Source organism: Euprymna scolopes, chromosome 42, assembly GCF_053919585.1.
Source record: "Euprymna scolopes isolate OS-2025 chromosome 42, ASM5391958v1, whole genome shotgun sequence".
Lineage (NCBI taxonomy): Eukaryota > Metazoa > Mollusca > Cephalopoda > Sepiida > Sepiolidae > Euprymna > Euprymna scolopes.
The window spans coordinates 44585132-44603953 of record NC_136523.1 but is presented as its reverse complement, the minus strand read 5'-3'; the positions used below and the strand labels follow the sequence as shown (position 1 = coordinate 44603953).

Genomic DNA, 18822 nt, shown 5'->3' with positions numbered 1-18822 from the left:
AAGAAAAAGATAATGCCTAACTAACTATGTTGGCCGCTGTGGACCCTCATGCATGATTTGTGTTTTCTAGAACACTGTGTGTGCTATAAAAAGGAGCTCAACCCATCTTAGATGGATGTTGCGGACTATTTTTAAGGAGAAATCGACTGAAACTTCTTGGTCTTTCTTAACCATCAAATCTTTCTTGGATTGCATGTATTAGATCCATTGCTCGTTCCGCATCTTGTAAAGTCGATTCTCTCTATTGCTCCAAACACATTAACATTATTCTCTATCTTTATAATTCTATCAAAAATCTATGTCAGTAACCCACATGGGGATTTGAACCTCAAACCCTCAGATAATTGATAAAGAAATTGGCTCCTCCTTGTGGACTTTATCCATCATGCTACCATTCTCTTAAACATTACCTCCTCCTCGTAGGGACTGAGTGTAGTATATTTTCTTTTGTCATGATAGCAGAGTTGCAAAATGTTATATTAGTTTGTAAATAAATGTCCCCACCCTGATATCAATTATTCTTTTCTGTTGACAGTGAGTCCATCATTACGTACCTGTTTGCCACAAGCAGCAGGAAACGCTTATCTCTTTACCTCTCAACCCAACTCATGTTTGGAACGTTGTTGATATACAGAAAACAGCAAGATCTTTTGCTGGGTAAGTACCTTTTTTTTTTTTAAATTTTGTCATCTATAATATGAATCTCACCTGTCTGTTTAAATGCGTGTATGTATGTTTGTCTCGTAAAACTTTTGACAGAACCAATGGATCCTAACAAGATCGGCATTATTTTGAAGCTCAACATCTCGGAATGGCAAATATCGAAAAATTGGCTAAAAACATTAATTCCTTCACCTTAAACTCGGCCGTTTTGTACATGGAGGGGTCAATTTTTTTCACCGATTTTTTTGGAAAGTCATTGTCACCGTTGGATTGACTTTGATTAATTTCAACACTTTTGACTTCCGGTTGCGTCATGGAAACATCGGCTAAGATGTCAGATTTTCTTTCACTTTTTTTTTCTGCCTTCGCGGCATGGGTTCGAGCCTGTCTGCCTACTACCACTTTTTTTTTTTTTTTTTTTTCTTACACCTCCCTTCCCCCTGGCTGCCTACTGTTGTTTTGATTCCCTCTGCCTGCTATTACCATTTTTCTTTTTAACACTTATCTCCACATTCATGGATTCAAGCCTGCCTACTACCACTTTTTTTTTTTTTTTTTTTTTTTTTTGCTCAACACACACCTCCAAACACCCGGGCAGTGCTAGACACCCAGGCTAGTTGAAAATAAAATACTCACCTTTTTTTTCTCTCTCTCTCTCTCTCTCTCTCTCCTCTCTCCTCTCTCTTTATCTCCCTCTCTCTCTCTTTATCCATGACTGCTCATCTCTTTCCTGTATTATAATTTCACTACATATATCATTAATATCTTTCTTCTATATGAGTTCTTTCGTAAGTGCCGTCGTACTTGAATGAATATATGAACACCGTATCAGATATGTTGCTCTTTCGATTAAGCCACAAACCCAGTGTTTTCAAGACATTTCCTGTATTATAATTTCACTACATATATCATTAATATCTTTCTTCTGTATGAGTTCTTTCGTAAGTGCCGTCATACTTAAATGGATATTTACTTTTACAGATGATCTGTCAACTCTGATGACCAGATTTCACAAGTCGTATACAAAACAAGTTGAAATAAACATGAAAATGATTACCAAGTAAGTCTCTTTTTTTTAGTGTTGGATCACATGCCTAAACAAAATGCGATAAAAAAACTGAATACATGCAATGAAAAGTTGTATTCTTGTTATTACATGAGGAACAATTGCAATTTAAAATCAGTTTAGTATTACACATGTTTGCCTGCAAAAGTTTAAAGTCCAAAACTTATACAGATCAGCTATCCATCAAAAACTCTTTTTCATTTCCAGGACTTATACAGATTAGCTACCCATTGGAAACTCTTCATGGCTTTCAATTCCAAATAAATAAATCCATATAATTATAAAGCTCAAATAACCTTGTAACAGGTGTTGTAACCCAACATCTGGTCTACGACTTCCGGTTGCGCATGCGTACACAAACAAATAATCAACGCAACAATAAAATGTATTGTTTTACTGCGTATGTTTTCAGCGTCCCAATTGTTTTTTTTTGTTTTTTTTTTTCCATGTTTAAATTATTCAAATAAACAATTCTTAATACTTTCTGCATTTTTTTACATCGTTCATTTCCGTATTACGTTTAAGTTATTTTAACACAATTTTCTTACAAATAAATCTATTTTAACCCGTTGATAACCATAAGAGCATTTTACAACGCTGATTTACCCACCGCCTTTATTTTTTGAAAAATTTATTCTCCATTTTTTTAATACACCTTTCTTAAAAAATATTTGTACATTTTCTTCTACACTACCAACATAAATAACCCCAAAAATGTTTTTTTTTTTAATTTGTGTTACAAATAAATAATCAACACGACAATAAAACATATTGTTTTACTGTGTACGTCTTCAGCGTCCCAATTGTTTTTTTTTTTTGTGTTTAAATTAAAAGATATATCAAAATTTGAATTTAACTTTAAATATTATGGTATCTGTTCAGTGCACATTTACCTATAAGGATGGCAAACCACTTATAATTGAATGGCTGTAAGTTTTTTTTCAAAAATAAACAATTATAAACAGAACGACTCATAGAAATTTATCTATATTCTTTTTTAATTTTAATATACTTTCATAGAAATGTTTCTGTTATGTCACAAAAAACTATTTTCTTTACGTCACAAGTGTCACGCTCATACATTAATTCCATAGCTAATATAACATACTGACCCAGCGGGTCACAGGTAGTCTAGTATTTAATATAACTCCCCCCTCCTTGGTTCTTAAATAAAATTCACAAAATAAAAACTCTTCTTGGTTGGTTGGTTGGTTGTTTTTATTTTACGGCATATCAACCTTTTTCAGGTTATTTAATGCCGAATCCAGTTATTCTGAAGAAAAATTTTTTTAATAGAATATATGTTTTTCAAGTCAGTTTCTATTTAACCCATAGTTGGGACCCTAACAGGTACTACCACTCCGGGTCAGAGTGGACCTGGGAGCAATGGCAATTTAAGGGTGGCTCCACACTCCCCAAAGCCCAAAAGCTGGGCCTCACCATCGGATATAGTTTAAGGTCATATCCAGGATCAAAAAAGAAAAAGAAGTTTTTTTTAAATTATCTCTGTACAACATTCACTTATTAAAATGTTTTGATGTTAAAATCTGTTTCATTTTTCGTTGTTAACATGTACTAGCTAATATGGATGAAAGAGCGAATAAGGACCGACATTTTTATTTATTTTTTTTTTTATTACATTTTCACCCTAAACAAGGCACATTTGATGTAGGGGGCTACTATCAGGGACATAAGCTACAGGGGTACTATGTGGGAAGTTGGGCAGCAAGATGTCAGTTCACGTTACACTTTAAACTTCTGCATGTCAGTACAGTTGGGGAAGGAGGAACCCGGAACAGAATTTCAAGGTCTAGCAGATCTGGGGAAGAAACTATTGGAGAAGAGGGCTCGCTCACATCTAGGGATTTCAACTGTGAAGGGGTGGGATTTTGCTGCTTGTCAGGTTTATCAGGGGTATTTACGTCAAGGGGTACAAGTGTTTACAGTTCATCAGAGCATTCACCGTTAAAGTACTTACAGAACAGGCAGAAGGATGCTACATTTCATCGATGGGACAGGGGCTGAAGCTTAGATGGTGGCAGAGAAGGTTTCTTGTAGTTATTGAAGGAAGCAAGTTTAGTCTTGGTAGCATTGAATGTGACCATCCATTTTTGTCCCCATTCCACTACAGATTGGAGGTCATCCACTAATGTTTCTGCCATTTATTTAGATATGTGTTCATTTGTTTTCCTGTCGTGTCTGTTATAGAACGTGGTGTCATCAGCATATATACCCATCTCACAGACAATTTTGTCAGAGAGGTCATTTATGAATATTAGGAATAATAGAGGTCTAAGGATAGACCCCTGAGGCACTCCCGCATTTATATCATATTGTTTAGATATACGACCATCGAGGATAACCTGGGTTTTTCTCTTCTCTTAGAAAGATTTAATTATGTTAAGTATTCTTTCAGTGATACCATATGATCTGATTTTCCCGAGAAAACCTTCACGCCATACTCTGTCAAAAGCCTTAGATATATCTAGAGCTACCGCTCTACCCTCCCCAGCTTTGTCAAGTGAATGGTATATATGCTCAGAGATTACAGTTTGAATGTCTGCTGTGGAACAGGCTTACCTAAATCCATGTTGTTGGTCGGTCAGAAGTTTAGCATCTGTAAAGTGATGAACTAGAGCTTGATTAATTATGGACTCAAATATTTTGTCGAAAAGTGGGAGGAGGCTAATGGGATGTTAATTTACTGGGTCAGTTCTTTCACCAGAATTCTTAAAAACTGGTACCGCAGAGGCAGTTTTCCAACAGGCAGGAAAGCAAGATTCATTAAGGCATTTGTTGTAAAGTTTGAAGAGAACTGGAGCTACTTTGGCGGAACACTTTTTTAATAGCACAGCTGGGATGAGATCAGGTCCACATGCTTTTGAAGTGTCAAGATTTTTTATGATAGCATGCAGTGACATCTGTCCGCAAAGGAAAGTCAGGGAGGGGGTGGTTATCAGGGTCCAGTGTGGAGTTGGAGGCAAACCGACTGGCAAGCATGTTAGCCTTCTCGGTTGCTGAGCAAACAACCTCATGATTGTTGGATAGTGGGGGAATTGTTGATTGCCCATTATTTACTACACTGCTGTAGATTTTCCAGAAGTCACGGGTTCCTAATTTCTGTGCTTCAATGCGTTTTTTTAGTGGTTTCAGTAAATTCTCTCTTAGCTGTCGCTATTTCTTTGTTACAGTTATTTCTGGCTTCTATATACTTCTGTCTGTTTGAACTGGACTTATGTGGGTTAAATCTGCGGTACACTTGATGCCTTTATGGCACTTCACTGCGAAGAAAGAAAAAAAAGGACACCTTTCCCACAACACCAGTTTGACCTTCACCATTGCACACCCATAGCTCTGTAGTGTAAACAAATATGCAACAAGAAATTTTTTTTTAAACCAAACTTTGTATTGATGTATATATATATATATATATATATATATATATATATATTTTAACTAATAATAAAACCTAGTTATATTATATCGCAATAATAAAACATTTCAAGCCAAACTTTGTATCGATATATATATTTTTTTAATAATAAAAACAAGTTTTATTATAATATTGTGACAATAAAATTTTTTAAACAAAGGTTTGTAACAATGTATATATATTGTTTTAATAATAATAAAAAATAAACACTATAAAAACATTTCTGAATAAAATGCTGTATTTTATTATTAACTAGTGGGGGGTACCCGGCATTGCCTGGGTGTTTGGAGGTGTGTTTGTTATAAAAAAAAAAAAAACGTTGCCCGGGTGTTTGGAGTTGTAAAAGAAAAAAAAAGTTTTAGTAGGAAGGTAGGATTGAACCCGAAACCTTGGCGCAAAGGTGGAAACGAAAGGGAAAAAAAGCCAGGCACCTAACCATCTCGGCAATGAGGGGAGAGGAATTGATAAACGCGTTAAGTTAAGGTTTATAAAATGAAATATACAGGTGCAAGGAAATGGCGTGATGTTGGACCTAGTTTTGTGCTGCAAGCGAGTTACTGTTTCCCCCGCCCCATCATTTGCTTTTCAAAGACGTGGCGAGCTGGTAAAAGTCTGGCAATTAAATAGACATGATATAAAAAGTGTTAAGAATGAGGGAGCCGAGCGAGAAGGCCGACGAAAAAAGCCTTTTGCAGACATACAGAAAAAGCAAACATACATACATACATACATACATGCATCTATACATACATACATACACACATACATACACACATACATACACACATTTTCACTTTTATATTTATAGCTTATTATATCATTTTGATAAAATTGCCTTGGTCTAGAAGGATTTCTTGTTCATTTACAGCTGACAATAAAGATCACCGTCCTGATAATTGATTTTATTTAGAAATGGTTTTATAACCTCTATTTTTTTACCCTTGTGGGGAGGTAAGCAAATAGCAAAGTTATTTTTTTTTTTTATATAGAAAATAGAATTTATAAAAAGGTTTGTACGTTGTGATACTTCATTTCTAAATAAAAATATATTTTATAAAAATAAAAGTTATAAAAATAATAATTCATTTTCAAATTTTATTTGTTTCTCTTTAACTGACCACTGACAGAAGAGATCAGCATCCTAAATTCTTAATTCTGACGTCGGGTTTTAATGTAGGGAAAATCCTGTTCCCCACAAAATGTTTCGTAAAAAGTAATGTAAATATATAAACACACTTCACAGAAAAATCAATCCTTGCAGCGAGCGAGTAAATAATTGTTGTTTGATTATTATCTTCTTATTATAAATTTTCCTAATGTCTGTGTGTGTGACACGGTTTATCTCAGCCTACAGGCAACCCGCCTTGGTAAGTAAGGTACCAAAATGAAGCCTATGACCCAGCGGATGTTTTAGTGATATTTATATCCATGTTTGGTGTATGGAAATGCAAAAAAATAACGATTTACTAAACAACGTTTTATTTACTGGATATTTTTCCGGTACAAGGACTCAAGTTTGCCCAGCTGGGCACACTTGGGTTCTTGTTATTTAAAAAAAATGTAATCCAAAGTTTTGTTTTAAAAGTTTTATTGTTGCGATATAATAATACAGGGTGAGTCACAGGAAACGGATATTTTTAGGGAAAACAAAACTCTGCAAATATTTCAACAAGAATTTTATAATGTATATAAGAATATTTATGCCATTAAAGAATATTTAGAAGCGAAAAACTGTCTAACAAATGATGGCCATTTTCAATTTTCACGAGCACAAATTTAAAGCCGCTTTCTAAAATTAGCAAGGAATGTTTTAGAAAACATCCGTTTCCCGTGACTAAACCTGTATAACTCGCTTTCATATTTATTAGCTGGTTGGATGACTGCGTCCTTTGTTGAGACGAAGTAGGTTCATTTCACAGTCGGATTTTGTTGCGGTTTGCTTGATCTGTGTTGGTTAATAGAAATTCTTGTGTGCAGGGCATTTGCTCAGTTGGTAGAGGGCTTGCCTCGCATGCAAGAAGCTTGGATTTCAAATCCTGAGTTGGATGTGTCTAACTGATGAGCCCAAATGAGGGCGAAACTCGAGTCTTGGACTTCCAGTTTGCTGACTGTCATGGCTCTTGTGGGCTGCGACGATGTTTGGCTGTGGAATTTATTATATATATATATATATTATGTCAATACAAAGTTTGGTTTTAAATAGTTTTCTTGTAGCAATATTTGTTTTAGAGCACCATTGTGTCTGTGACTGCGAAGGTGAAGGACAAACTGGTGTTGAGCACCCCCACACCTCACACACGACATCGCTAACAGCAGGAGTCTTCCCCCCCCCCTCACACGCAACAGAGCTAGCAACGAGAACTCTACCACCACCTTTAACACCCTGCCTTTTTCTTCCCCTTCGTTCACCCCCCTCTCTCTCTCACTGTAAAACCCTATGTGACAGGAAGTAGTAGCAGCGATAAAAAAAAAAAAAAAAAAAAAAAAAGAGGAAGGGAGAGGAGAAAAATCTCTAAATGGAAGAAACAAAAAAAAAACCGGTCTTTTGGGGTCCAGACCACGAGGAGAGCGAATGAAAAAACCCCTCGCACCGTTATGCCAAAAAGCAATGGAGGGAACCAATGACCAGATACGATGGACGAATCATCTCCGTACTGTTCCGAGGATAAAATGAAGGACTTTCTGTTGCTGTCTAATTCAAACTCCCATGAGAAGAAACTTAATACTCAACCGCCTGAAAAAAAATCGGCGTGGAAATGATACCCACATGGAACGATGTAAAATGATGCACATCGCGTACAAGTTTCGGTTCAATAAGATAATGTTGACAAATTGGAAAAAGCCTACAGAAGACAATATATCTGCATTCACAGACTTTTAAAAATAATTAAAAAATAGCAAGAAAGAGAGAAGCTACGCTGGTCATATGATATATTTTATCGGCAGTTAAGTACCCCATTTCTAATACCCCATCTCCCAATCCCAACCCCCTCCTCCATCAATATTTTTTTTTTCTCTGGACTGTTATTCCAGAACGACATTCATGTCAAATTTTTTTTACTTTATTCTTTTTTATTTTATTATTTTTTTATTTCATTATTTTCGTTATTGCCTGTTTTCTCGCTTGCTCAACCTGACCCATTAAATTTCAATTATATGTTTAATAAAGCCCTTATGATATTTTATCCATGTGTTGTCATTCTTGCTTTGCGTTCGAGTCATTCAAGGTGTAAATGAGTCATTCATGAATCTTAGACAACGTGTCATTCCAGGGCACAAATCTGCACCCGACACACTTTAAATCTTTTTCATTTATTTTTATTCTGTGTTATGAGAAACATAGGGTGAAGCGCCTTTTAGAGTCAAAGATTATAACCAGGGGTGATCACCCCGACTTAGCTTCTCCCAGCCCGTAACAATAGCTACCTTGTTAAAACTACAAAAGTATTTATCCAAGCTAGCATTGATGCCCAACATAGCCTGATCGTAAAATATGCTTAAATATGATATTTTAATCCTTGCAGATTTTGTATATATTATTATAATGTTAATGTTCTATCGATTTTTATATATTATAAAGTTGCAATTTCAAAGATAAAAAATATATCTATATGACTTGGGTTCATCAGCTTGAATCAAAACTGAATCCCAAACTTCCTTCAGTTATAATTGAAACCAAAACTTATGAAGAATTCTTGCTAAAATTATTCATAGAAAAAATTACTAAGGTGCCATTAGCTAAAACCAAAACCAAGACTTATGAAGAATTCTTGATAAAATTATACTATTGATAAAAATATCATTAGTTATAATCAAAACCAAAATTTATCAGTTCTTGGTAAAATCATTATAAAAATAATAGATGACTTAAGTGCCATAAGCTATAATCGAAGCAAAAATTATGAAGAATTCTTAGTAAAATTATTTATAAAAAAATTAAATGACTTGAGTGCCATCTGCTATAATCGAAACTGAAACCAAAACTTAGGAAGAATTCTTGGTAAAATTATTTATTACAAGAAATGGAAGTACATAACAATTAAACGACCCGGATGTAAGTGTGACACAGAAAATAACACACACACACACTGTCGTATTAATATATAGATGACTCTGCAGTTGAGTTGAAAATTTTCTCCAAAAACGAAATGATGGGCTAGGCTATGATAAGTCCTACTTTATTGTTGCAATTGACAGGAATGATGTCTTTGACAAGAGGAGTATTAAAGTAATGTACCCTATATCCTCAGAATTAAGAAGAAGTCCTTATTCCTTACTTCGTCTGTTAATATTATCACTAGCTAACTTGCCTACCTAAAAATTTAACATTAATAATGAAAACAAGGTTTTTTTTTGGTCTTTTTTGACTTGGGAAGGCTATCGAAGGCTACTTGAGGATAAAGGTTAATGAATGTAGAGTGGTAGTGAAGTAATCGCTAATGATGTAAATTGGGTAAAATTTCATTATTTATGAGGATGACTTAACAGGAATTTGTTTACATTAGATTTGAAGGCAACCATGTTGCATTTATCTGGGAAGCATGCCAGCAGAACAGTATTCCAAAGGCGGACAGTTCTGGGAAAAAATCTTTTATAAAAATTCAATGCATAACAATAGCAATATTCTCTTATGATCGGAAGATGACCTTACCTGAAATATTTTTATTTATCTATCACAGGAAAGAGCAGGTAACAAAAACAAATGTCATGGATGAAATGGAACCTGGTTTCGGAGAACTTTTCCAGATGGAAATTCCGAGTGTTCATGAAATTCCCGATATCGTAAGTTTTATTTCATTTTATTATTTTCCTATTTATTATTCTAAATTATCATTGACTCAAACGATTGTGACTGCCTCAAAACCCTGGACGTTGCATTATGTTAAGTCCACAAATAGTGTACTGTCAACAGTAAATTATGGCATGTTCCGATGGGGCTGCTTCCCTATGGGTTACAGCATCTGTTTCCAGATCCAATGTCAACAGTTGGTGCTACCAGATCAGGCTGTGTGAAAGTGTTGGTTTTCTGACTCAAATGCACCATACATTAAAGTTTTTTTTTTTTCTTTTTTCTTTTTGCAAAACTTAATCGTGTTCTGTATAGCCAAAAACAAAAAAGTCATGTTTCCTTTTTTATTTTTCTTTCCCCGCTTCCTTGTCTGAAGATACTAGCTTCCTGATTTAAAATGAACCAAAAATTAATGCTATTGTTTTTTTTCTTTTCCCTTTGCAAAACTCAATCATGTTTTGCAAAGTCAAAAACACTAGAATACTTTAAATAACGACTAAATCAAACACTGAATTACTATTTGAAGATATAAGGAACTTGAAGCATAAAATTTTTTGGACCAAGCAAGAACCATGGGCGGCTTCACTTAGAATAGGACAGATTTTGGGTAACACCGTTTTAACTTCACCTTGGTACGTTTAAGCGGTTTTCGCAGCCAAGAGTGCATTTTTTATATATTCACACAACTTTAATTAATCTTTAGATTGATATTTTTATTTTAAAAATAAATGAATAAAATAAAAAATAGTATCAATAATTTTTTAATGAAACTATTTAAACCAAAATTTGGATTAATATCTTGACCATGTTTTCAGCGAATATCACATTTAAAACTTAGGAGCTTTTAAATAAAACTATTTAAACCAAAGTTTTTAAAGAATAGAAACGAATATAAATAACTGACTTGTTTATACGTTTGTAACCAAGATTGATTTTTTTTTTTTTTTTGTAGAGTTGTTTTTTTTTTGTTTTTTTTTCTGTGTGTGTTTTTAATACAAATTATTTGTTGCCTAGAAGATGAGGATAATAATCCACAAATAATTAAATAAAATAAATTATGCAAATTACTCATTTCAATAAAGAATTCCAAATTCAATTAAAATTAATATTTATTTACAACATTCATTCACGAAAATCCAAACAAGTCAGTTATTTTATATTTGTTTCTTCGCTTAAAAACTTTAGTTTAAAAAATACTTTTGGTTAAAAGGTTCTAAATTTTCAATTATTATGCTTTTTATTATTAATTTGTGCCTTGTTTTGTAAATATATAAATATACTAGCGGGGGTTACCTGGCATTGCCCGGGTGCTTGGAGGTGTGTGTGTTGAAAAGAGGTCTAAAAGAAAAAAAAAAATTTTTAATCGGAAGGTAGAATTGAACCCCAAAACCTTGACGTGAAGGTGGAAACGAAAGGAGAAAAAAAGCCAGTCACCTAACCATCTTGGCCACGAAGGAGAGGAACTGATAAGGGCGTTATATGAAGGTTTATGAAGCGAAATAAACAGGTGCGAGGAAGTGGCGTAGTGTCTGACCTAGTTTTGCGCTGCAAGCCAGATCATTCGCTTTCACTTTTCGAAGACGTGACGAGCTGATAAAATTTGGACTAATTAAATACACACACGACCCTCGTTGTTAAGTCATAGTTATTAGGATTTAGACGCGATATAAAAAGTTTTAAGTATGAGCGAGCCTACCCAGAAGGCCTGGGGGGAAAAAGCCTTTCGCAGACATATACAAAAAACGAACATACATACACACACACACACATTTTCGCTTTTATATTTATAGATTACTTGCAAACAACTACTTGCTGGCGACAATTTTAAATGTGATATTCGTTCAAAACCTGGTAAAAATATTAATCCAAATTTTGGTTTAAATAGTTTTATTAAAAAAAGTATTAATATTATTTTTTTTTTTTATTCATTATTATTTTTATTCATTACATTTTTTTTTTTTTTTTTTAAATAAAAATACCAATCCAGAGATTAATTAAAGTTGTGTAAATATATATATATATATATATATATATAAAGCATTTTTGGTTGTGAAAACTGCTTGAACGTACCAAGGTGAAGGTTAAAGCGGTGTCACATGAAATCTGTCCTTTTCTAAGTGAAGTCATCCAGGGTCCTTATTCTCTGTTTGGGGTCGAAACTTTTCATTTAAAAAATTACTGGATTCAGCACGAATAATCCAGAAAAGATAAAACAATAACCAAACGTCAAAAACTATAATCATGAAAAATCAAGTTTTATTCATTCCATTGAAATTGTCAATCCTTTCATCATTCAATTGACAATCAATCTTCTTGATCCTTATCCTTAAGTGGCTTTTGATGTTGATAAGGGATGATTCATTAGCAACAAAAAAAAAAATAAATAAATAAAACAAGCTGTGTGCCAAAGAAAATTTTATTTTTTATCTTCTATCATTTTTTTTTTATGTGTGTGTGTGTGAGAGAGAGTTCCGAAACAACTGAGCCTATCTCTTGCAAATTTCACACAAAGCTAATTTATATGTCTGGCAGTGTTCTTAGATATGTTTTGTACAGAAATTCATCAGATAAGAATGTAAAATCGAAAAAAAATCCAATCTTAAAAATAACTTTCCTCTCTTATAAATAAAAAAAGAATACTTTTTACAGGGGAATATTTTACAAGGTTGACAAAAGTTGTGGTTTTTAACTTTTAAATTCAGATGAACATATCTTGGCTCAAACAAAACTTTATTGATGGAAATAAACACCGTCAAAATCAACACTTTTTTCCAACGCAAAGCAAGTGTATTTATGCCAGTAATGTAAAAATCTTGCGTTCTGGTGGCAATGAAGTTGCTGAATGCATTTTTGATATCGCTTAGGTTTTTGAAGCATTTCTTATGCAAAAAGTTGTCAAGATGCTTGAAAAAGTAGTAGTCGGTAGGTGAGAGGTCTGGAGAGTATGGTGGATGAGGCAGTGTTTCGTAGCCCAATTCGTTCAACTTCTGCAGAGTTTGTTTAACACCATGCGGTAGGACATTGTCATGAAGGAGAATTGAGCCTTTTCTATTGACTAATGCTGGATATTTCATCCATTTGTTGACAGTACTTCTCTGCCATAATGGTTTCGCCTACATTCAAAAAAAGTGTAATGGATAAGACCAGTCGCAGTCCACCAAACAGTCAGCATGACCTTCTAACCACTGAGCTAAACGTCGCCGATTGTCATAAAGAACCCACTTTTCATTCCATTTTACGGTATCACTGGAAGAATACTTAACATAATTAAATCCTTCTTAGATAAGAGAAAAATCCAGGTTGTCCTCGACGGTCGTACATCTAAACAATATGATATAAATGTGGGAGTGCCTCAGGGGTCTATCCTTGGACCTCTGTTATTCCTAATATTCATAAATGACCTCCCTGACAAAATTGTTTGTGAGATGGGTATATATGCTGACGACACCACGCTCTATAACAGACATGACAGGAAAACAAACACATATATAAAGAAATGGCAGAAACACTAATGACCTCCCATCTATAGTGGAATGGGGACAAAAATGGATGGTCACGTTCAATGCTGCCAAGACTAAATTTGTTTCCTTCAATAATTACAAGAAACCTTCTCTACCATCAATAGCAATGGCCAAAGACTCTTTATTTGAAAGCACATCTTTTTAATTCCTCGGCCTAACGTTCACAGGAAACATGAGTTGGAACAATTACATTGAGAGTATTGCCAGGACCACTGCGAAAAAAGTAGGTTCTCTCTACCGTGCTAGAAAGCGACTAACGCCTGAAAGTATCCTGTACCTCTATAAGGCCACCATTCGCCCATGTATGGAGTATTGTTGTCATATTTGGGCTGGTGCATCTGCTACTAGTCTCTCACTCCTAGAAAAGGTTCAAAAGAGAGTCGCCAACCTAATAGGTCCTGAACTGTCATCCAAGCTTCAGCCTCTGTCCCATCGACGTAATGTAGCATCCCTCTGCCTGTTCTACAAGTATTTCAATGGTGAATGCTCTTACGAACTGCAAGCACTTGTACCCCCTCTATACGTAAATGCCCCCGACAAACCCGACAAGCAGTGAAATCCCATCCCTTCACAGTTGAGATCCCTAGATGTAAAAGAACCTTCTACTCCAGTAGTTTCTTCCCCAGAACCGCTAGACTTTGGAATTCCCTTTCAGGTTCCTGCTTCCCCAACTGTACTCCTATGTGTAACATGAACTGGCATCTTGCTGCCCAACTTCCCACCTAGTACCCCTGTAGCCTGTGTACCTAATAGTAGCCCCCCCTACATGAAAGTGGCAATGTGCCTTGTTTGGGGTGAAAATGTAATTTAAAAAAAAGAAAAAGAAAAAAAAGTCACAACCTGATTGAGAAATGAGTCGTTCTTGTTGCCTGAAAGAAAAGATGTCACTTCGTAATGGGGTTTCTTTTGTTTTTTTGTTTAATTCGTAAGCCACCCATTTATCAAGTTTTTGTATCTTTCCAATCTCTCTCAAGTGGTCTGAAATTGTTGTATATGTTACGTCTGATTTAGAATTAAATTCTCAAACAGTTGTGCATGGATTAGTTTCGTCTAAGGCTCTTGATTGATCATTGTCAATATTCAATGACCGACTACTACACTCATCATCTTCAAGGCTCTCGTTGCCACCACAAAATTTCTTAAACCACCAATGTGGTGTGCATTCAGTAGTGGCTTCTGGGCCAAACGCTTTGTTGATGTTGTGAGCTGCATCAGAAGCTTTTCAACCTAGCTTGAATTGAAATAAGCAAATTGTGCGAATTTGCTTTTTTCCCCACATTGTATTCACCTTTCTGAAAAAAAGACAATTGTTTTAAAACGATTGCTATTCAAGCGCCGTTAAAAATGATATATTAAGTAAAGGTATTATGAGGAAAACTTATTTGAAAATGCATCATTTGAAATCAAAATTAAAATTCATGCAAGAACTTATTTCTCAACCTAATACTAGTATGGAGACCTGATGTTGCCCAGGATTAAATGAGGGTAAACAAACATTCCACACTTCTAATACTTTTATTGTCATCGAAATCAGTGAAAGTGACCATTTTTCAATCAAATCGATTGATTACCTGTTCTAATCGGAAACCCACGGCGATGCACCAGGAGGAAGCTTTATGTACCTTCCCACATTGACTTAGTCCACAATACATTGTAGTGTACATTGTACTGTATAGAACTTACTGTTGATTTTGATACAAAACCTATCTAAGAACACTCTCAGACACATAAAGTATATTTGTGTGAAATTAAAAACCGCTGTTCCATTTGTTTTGGAGTCCATAGGGAATGAACTCATACACACACGCACACACATAGTCAAAGTGGCTTTTATATATAAGTATAGATATCACATTGACAATGTAAATTTTGAAAACAGTAACAACATTTTAAAATTCCTGGGTACGTAACCATCCAATATATATATATATATATATATATATATATATATTGGATGGTTACTTTTATAAATTTATAAGTTAATTTAAAACAAAAAAATGTAACTTCTATACTGTTTTGTAAATCACACTTTTAAACCGTTGTAGATAGAAACATTTTTCTACACACGAGACGCTTCACTATTTTAAGTAATTTAAATATAATTTGAACTGAAGCAACCAACAAAACAGTAATCAAAAAGTGCCTGAAGACGACTGAAGAAAATCAGTTTAAAGTACTTGCAAAAAAAAAAAAACAGATGGACGTAAATGACTATGGAACTTTCTTACACAAATTCGACCAAGATATTAGAACGACCATACAAAAAATGGAGAGATTACAAAATAAGACGATTAAGCAAAAGCACTCTGTGCTGTTCAACAATGTATGTCTAAATGAAATCATGCTGCCTAAATACACAATATCGTATAAGGAGTAATTTTCCCACATAATCTGAATTGTAATCTAAATACAGCCCACAGATAAGCGTTCGATTTATGAAAACGATAATGACATGAACATAGATAGCAACACAACAGATGATCACTTCACAATCATATATTCGTATACAACGTTGAAAAAAAAACACAGTGAAATAGATGTATGATGCATATATTAATGTGTCACAGATAAACGTGTGATACAGACACGTTCAGTGTACAGAAACAGACGATGACAGCAACGAAAACAGACAGCAATAAAAAAAACACAGCACCAAAAAATAAATATTACAAAAATTAGATAACACGTCTTCATCTAATGCCTTATTAATAGATTTTGCCCACTTTATTTATATATATATATATATATATATATATATATATATATATATATATATATATATATATATAAAAGGATGAAACACTAGTGTCTGTAGGTATTTAATAATTATTATAGTAAATAATTATGTCAGCCCCTTTAAGAAACTCGTTTCTTATCGTTGAGCACTTTCAGTTGAATTAAAGTCGGTCAATTTAGCTCTTATGGACAGATCATCATATAATGATTAGATCATTTTGACAGACGTTAAAAAGCATTTTAAAAAATAAATGTTTAAATTTCAACAGCATTTCTCGTGGTTAAAGGTAGCCGATTGGATTAGGTCCTTGCTAATGAAGCCAGCGATGGCTTCTGTTGCAGGGTTCGAATCTATCGACTGGTGTTAATCATGACACCCCGCACTGATGATTCCCGAAAGAATGAAACACTAGTGTCTGTAGGTATTTAATAATTATTATAGTAAATAATTATATATATATGTATGTATGTGTATATATATATATATCTTCTCAGGTAAATACAATAAAAAAAAACCTAGACACCTCAAAAGCATGTGGACCAGATCACATCCCGGCTGTGCTATTAAAAAAATGCTCTGCCGAGGTTGCTCCAGTTCTGTCCAAACTTTACAATAAAGGCCTTATCGAATCTTGTTTTCCCGACTGCTGGAAAAACGCCTCTTCAAGAATTCTGGTGAAAGAACTGACCCACTAAATTATCGCCCCATAAGCCTCCTCCCGCTTTTCGCCAAAATATTTGAGACCTTAGTTAATCAAGCCCTAATCCAGCACCTAACAGCTGCTAAACTCCTGACTGACAAACAATATGGATTCAGGCAAGCCCGTTCAACAGCAGATATCTTAACTGTAGTTTCTGAACGTGTATACCGTTCATTGGACAAAACAGGGGAGGGTAGAGCAGTGGCCCTTAATATATCTAAGGCTTTTGACAGGGTATGGCACGATGGTCTTCTAAGGAAAATTAGATCATATGGAATCACTGGAAGAATTCATAATGTAATTAAATCCTTCTTAAGTAATAGAAAAATCAAAGTTGTCCTCGACGGTCATACATCCAAACAATATGACATAAATGCGGGAGTACCTCAGGGATCTATCCTTGGACCTCTATTACTCCTGATATTCATAAATGACCTCCCTGATAAAATTGTTTCGGAGATGGGTATATTTGCTGATGACACCACTCTCTGTAACAGATATGAGGGGAAAACAAATGAACACATATCCAAGGAAATGGCAGAAATACTAAAGGATGACCTCCAATCCGTAGTGGAATGAGGACAAAAATGGTTGGTCACATTTAATGCTGCTAAGACTAAGCTTGTTTCCTTCAATAACTACAAGAAACCTTCTCTACCACCAATAGCAATGGCCAAGAACACATTGCCTGAAAGTACTTCTTTTAAACTCCTCGGCCTAACGTTTACAGGGAATATGAACTGGAATAGATACATTGAGAGCATTGCCAAGGCTGCTGCAAGGAAGGTTGGCTCCCTCTACCGTGCTAGAAAACTACTTACGCCGACAGTATCGCCCATGTATGGAGTACTGTTGTCACATCTGGGCTGGTGCATCTGCTGCTTGTCTCTCGCTCCTGGACAGGGTTCAAAAGAGAGTTGCCAACTTGATAGGTCCTGAACTGTCATCTAGGCTTCAGCCTCTGTCCCATCGACGAGATGTTGCATCGCTCTGCCTGTTCTACAAATACTTTAATGGTGAATGCTCTGACGAACTGCAAACACTTGTACATCCCCGATGTAACTACCTCCGACAAACTCGACAAGCTACTAAGTCTCATCCCTTTACAGTAGAGATCCCTAGGTGCAAGAAAGCCTTTTACTCCAATAGTTTCTTCCCCAGAACTGCAGGTCTTTGGAACTCCCTTCCGGGATTCTGCTTTCCCAACTGTACTGATATGCAGAAGTCCAAGTGTAATGTTAACAAACATCTTTCTACTCATCTCCCTTCATAATGACCCCGCTAATTAAGTCCCTAATAGTAGCCCCCTGCTTCCAAGTGGCACTGTGCCTTGTTTGGGGTGAAAATTGAATAAAATATATATATATATATATATATATATATATAATGGTTGCATAGATTGGTTTCCTAGAAGTAAATCCAATGAAACCCATATAATTAAAGAGTGCTCAATAGAGGACAGAGCTGATATATAGTCTATTTATTATACAATATCGCTCTTTTTTTTTTTTTGTCTGAAGTGGTCTCCTTGAATTATGATTCTACTGATCTGTTCCTAAACCTAAATGTAGATTCCATGAACAAAGTTTTTTTCTTAGAACTGCACGCCTGTGCAATGGTCTTCTGTTTGCCTGCTTTCCAGCTGACTACAATATGGTTGTCAACGTAAACAAATTCTTGATTAACCGTTCCACTTAAGTTAACATATTTACCTAATTTCCATTACTAACGATTACTATATTGTCCAATTGACTATTGTACACTCTTTAACTCTTATCCTCGAATGGCCTCTGAGCCTTGATAAGTTGTGATGCCTTTGTAAAACAAACAAAACAAAAAACATGTATGCACAGATGTAACCAATAATGTTTGTATAATAAACAGACTATATATATATATATATATATATATAT

General features: G+C 34.8%; 1 protein-coding gene across 1 annotated transcript in view; it reads left to right on the top strand.

Moving 5' to 3' along the window:
* The window catches only part of LOC145267068 (uncharacterized), an 85686-nt gene that overhangs the window by 17814 nt on the left and 49050 nt on the right, over window positions 1–18822 (top strand). Inside the window, exons 4-6 of the mRNA XM_080123025.1 lie at window positions 536–657; window positions 1645–1723; window positions 9842–9944. Coding sequence (XP_079979151.1) covers window positions 536–657; window positions 1645–1723; window positions 9842–9944 — 304 coding nt within the window. The remainder of the gene's footprint in view (window positions 1–535; window positions 658–1644; window positions 1724–9841; window positions 9945–18822) is intronic.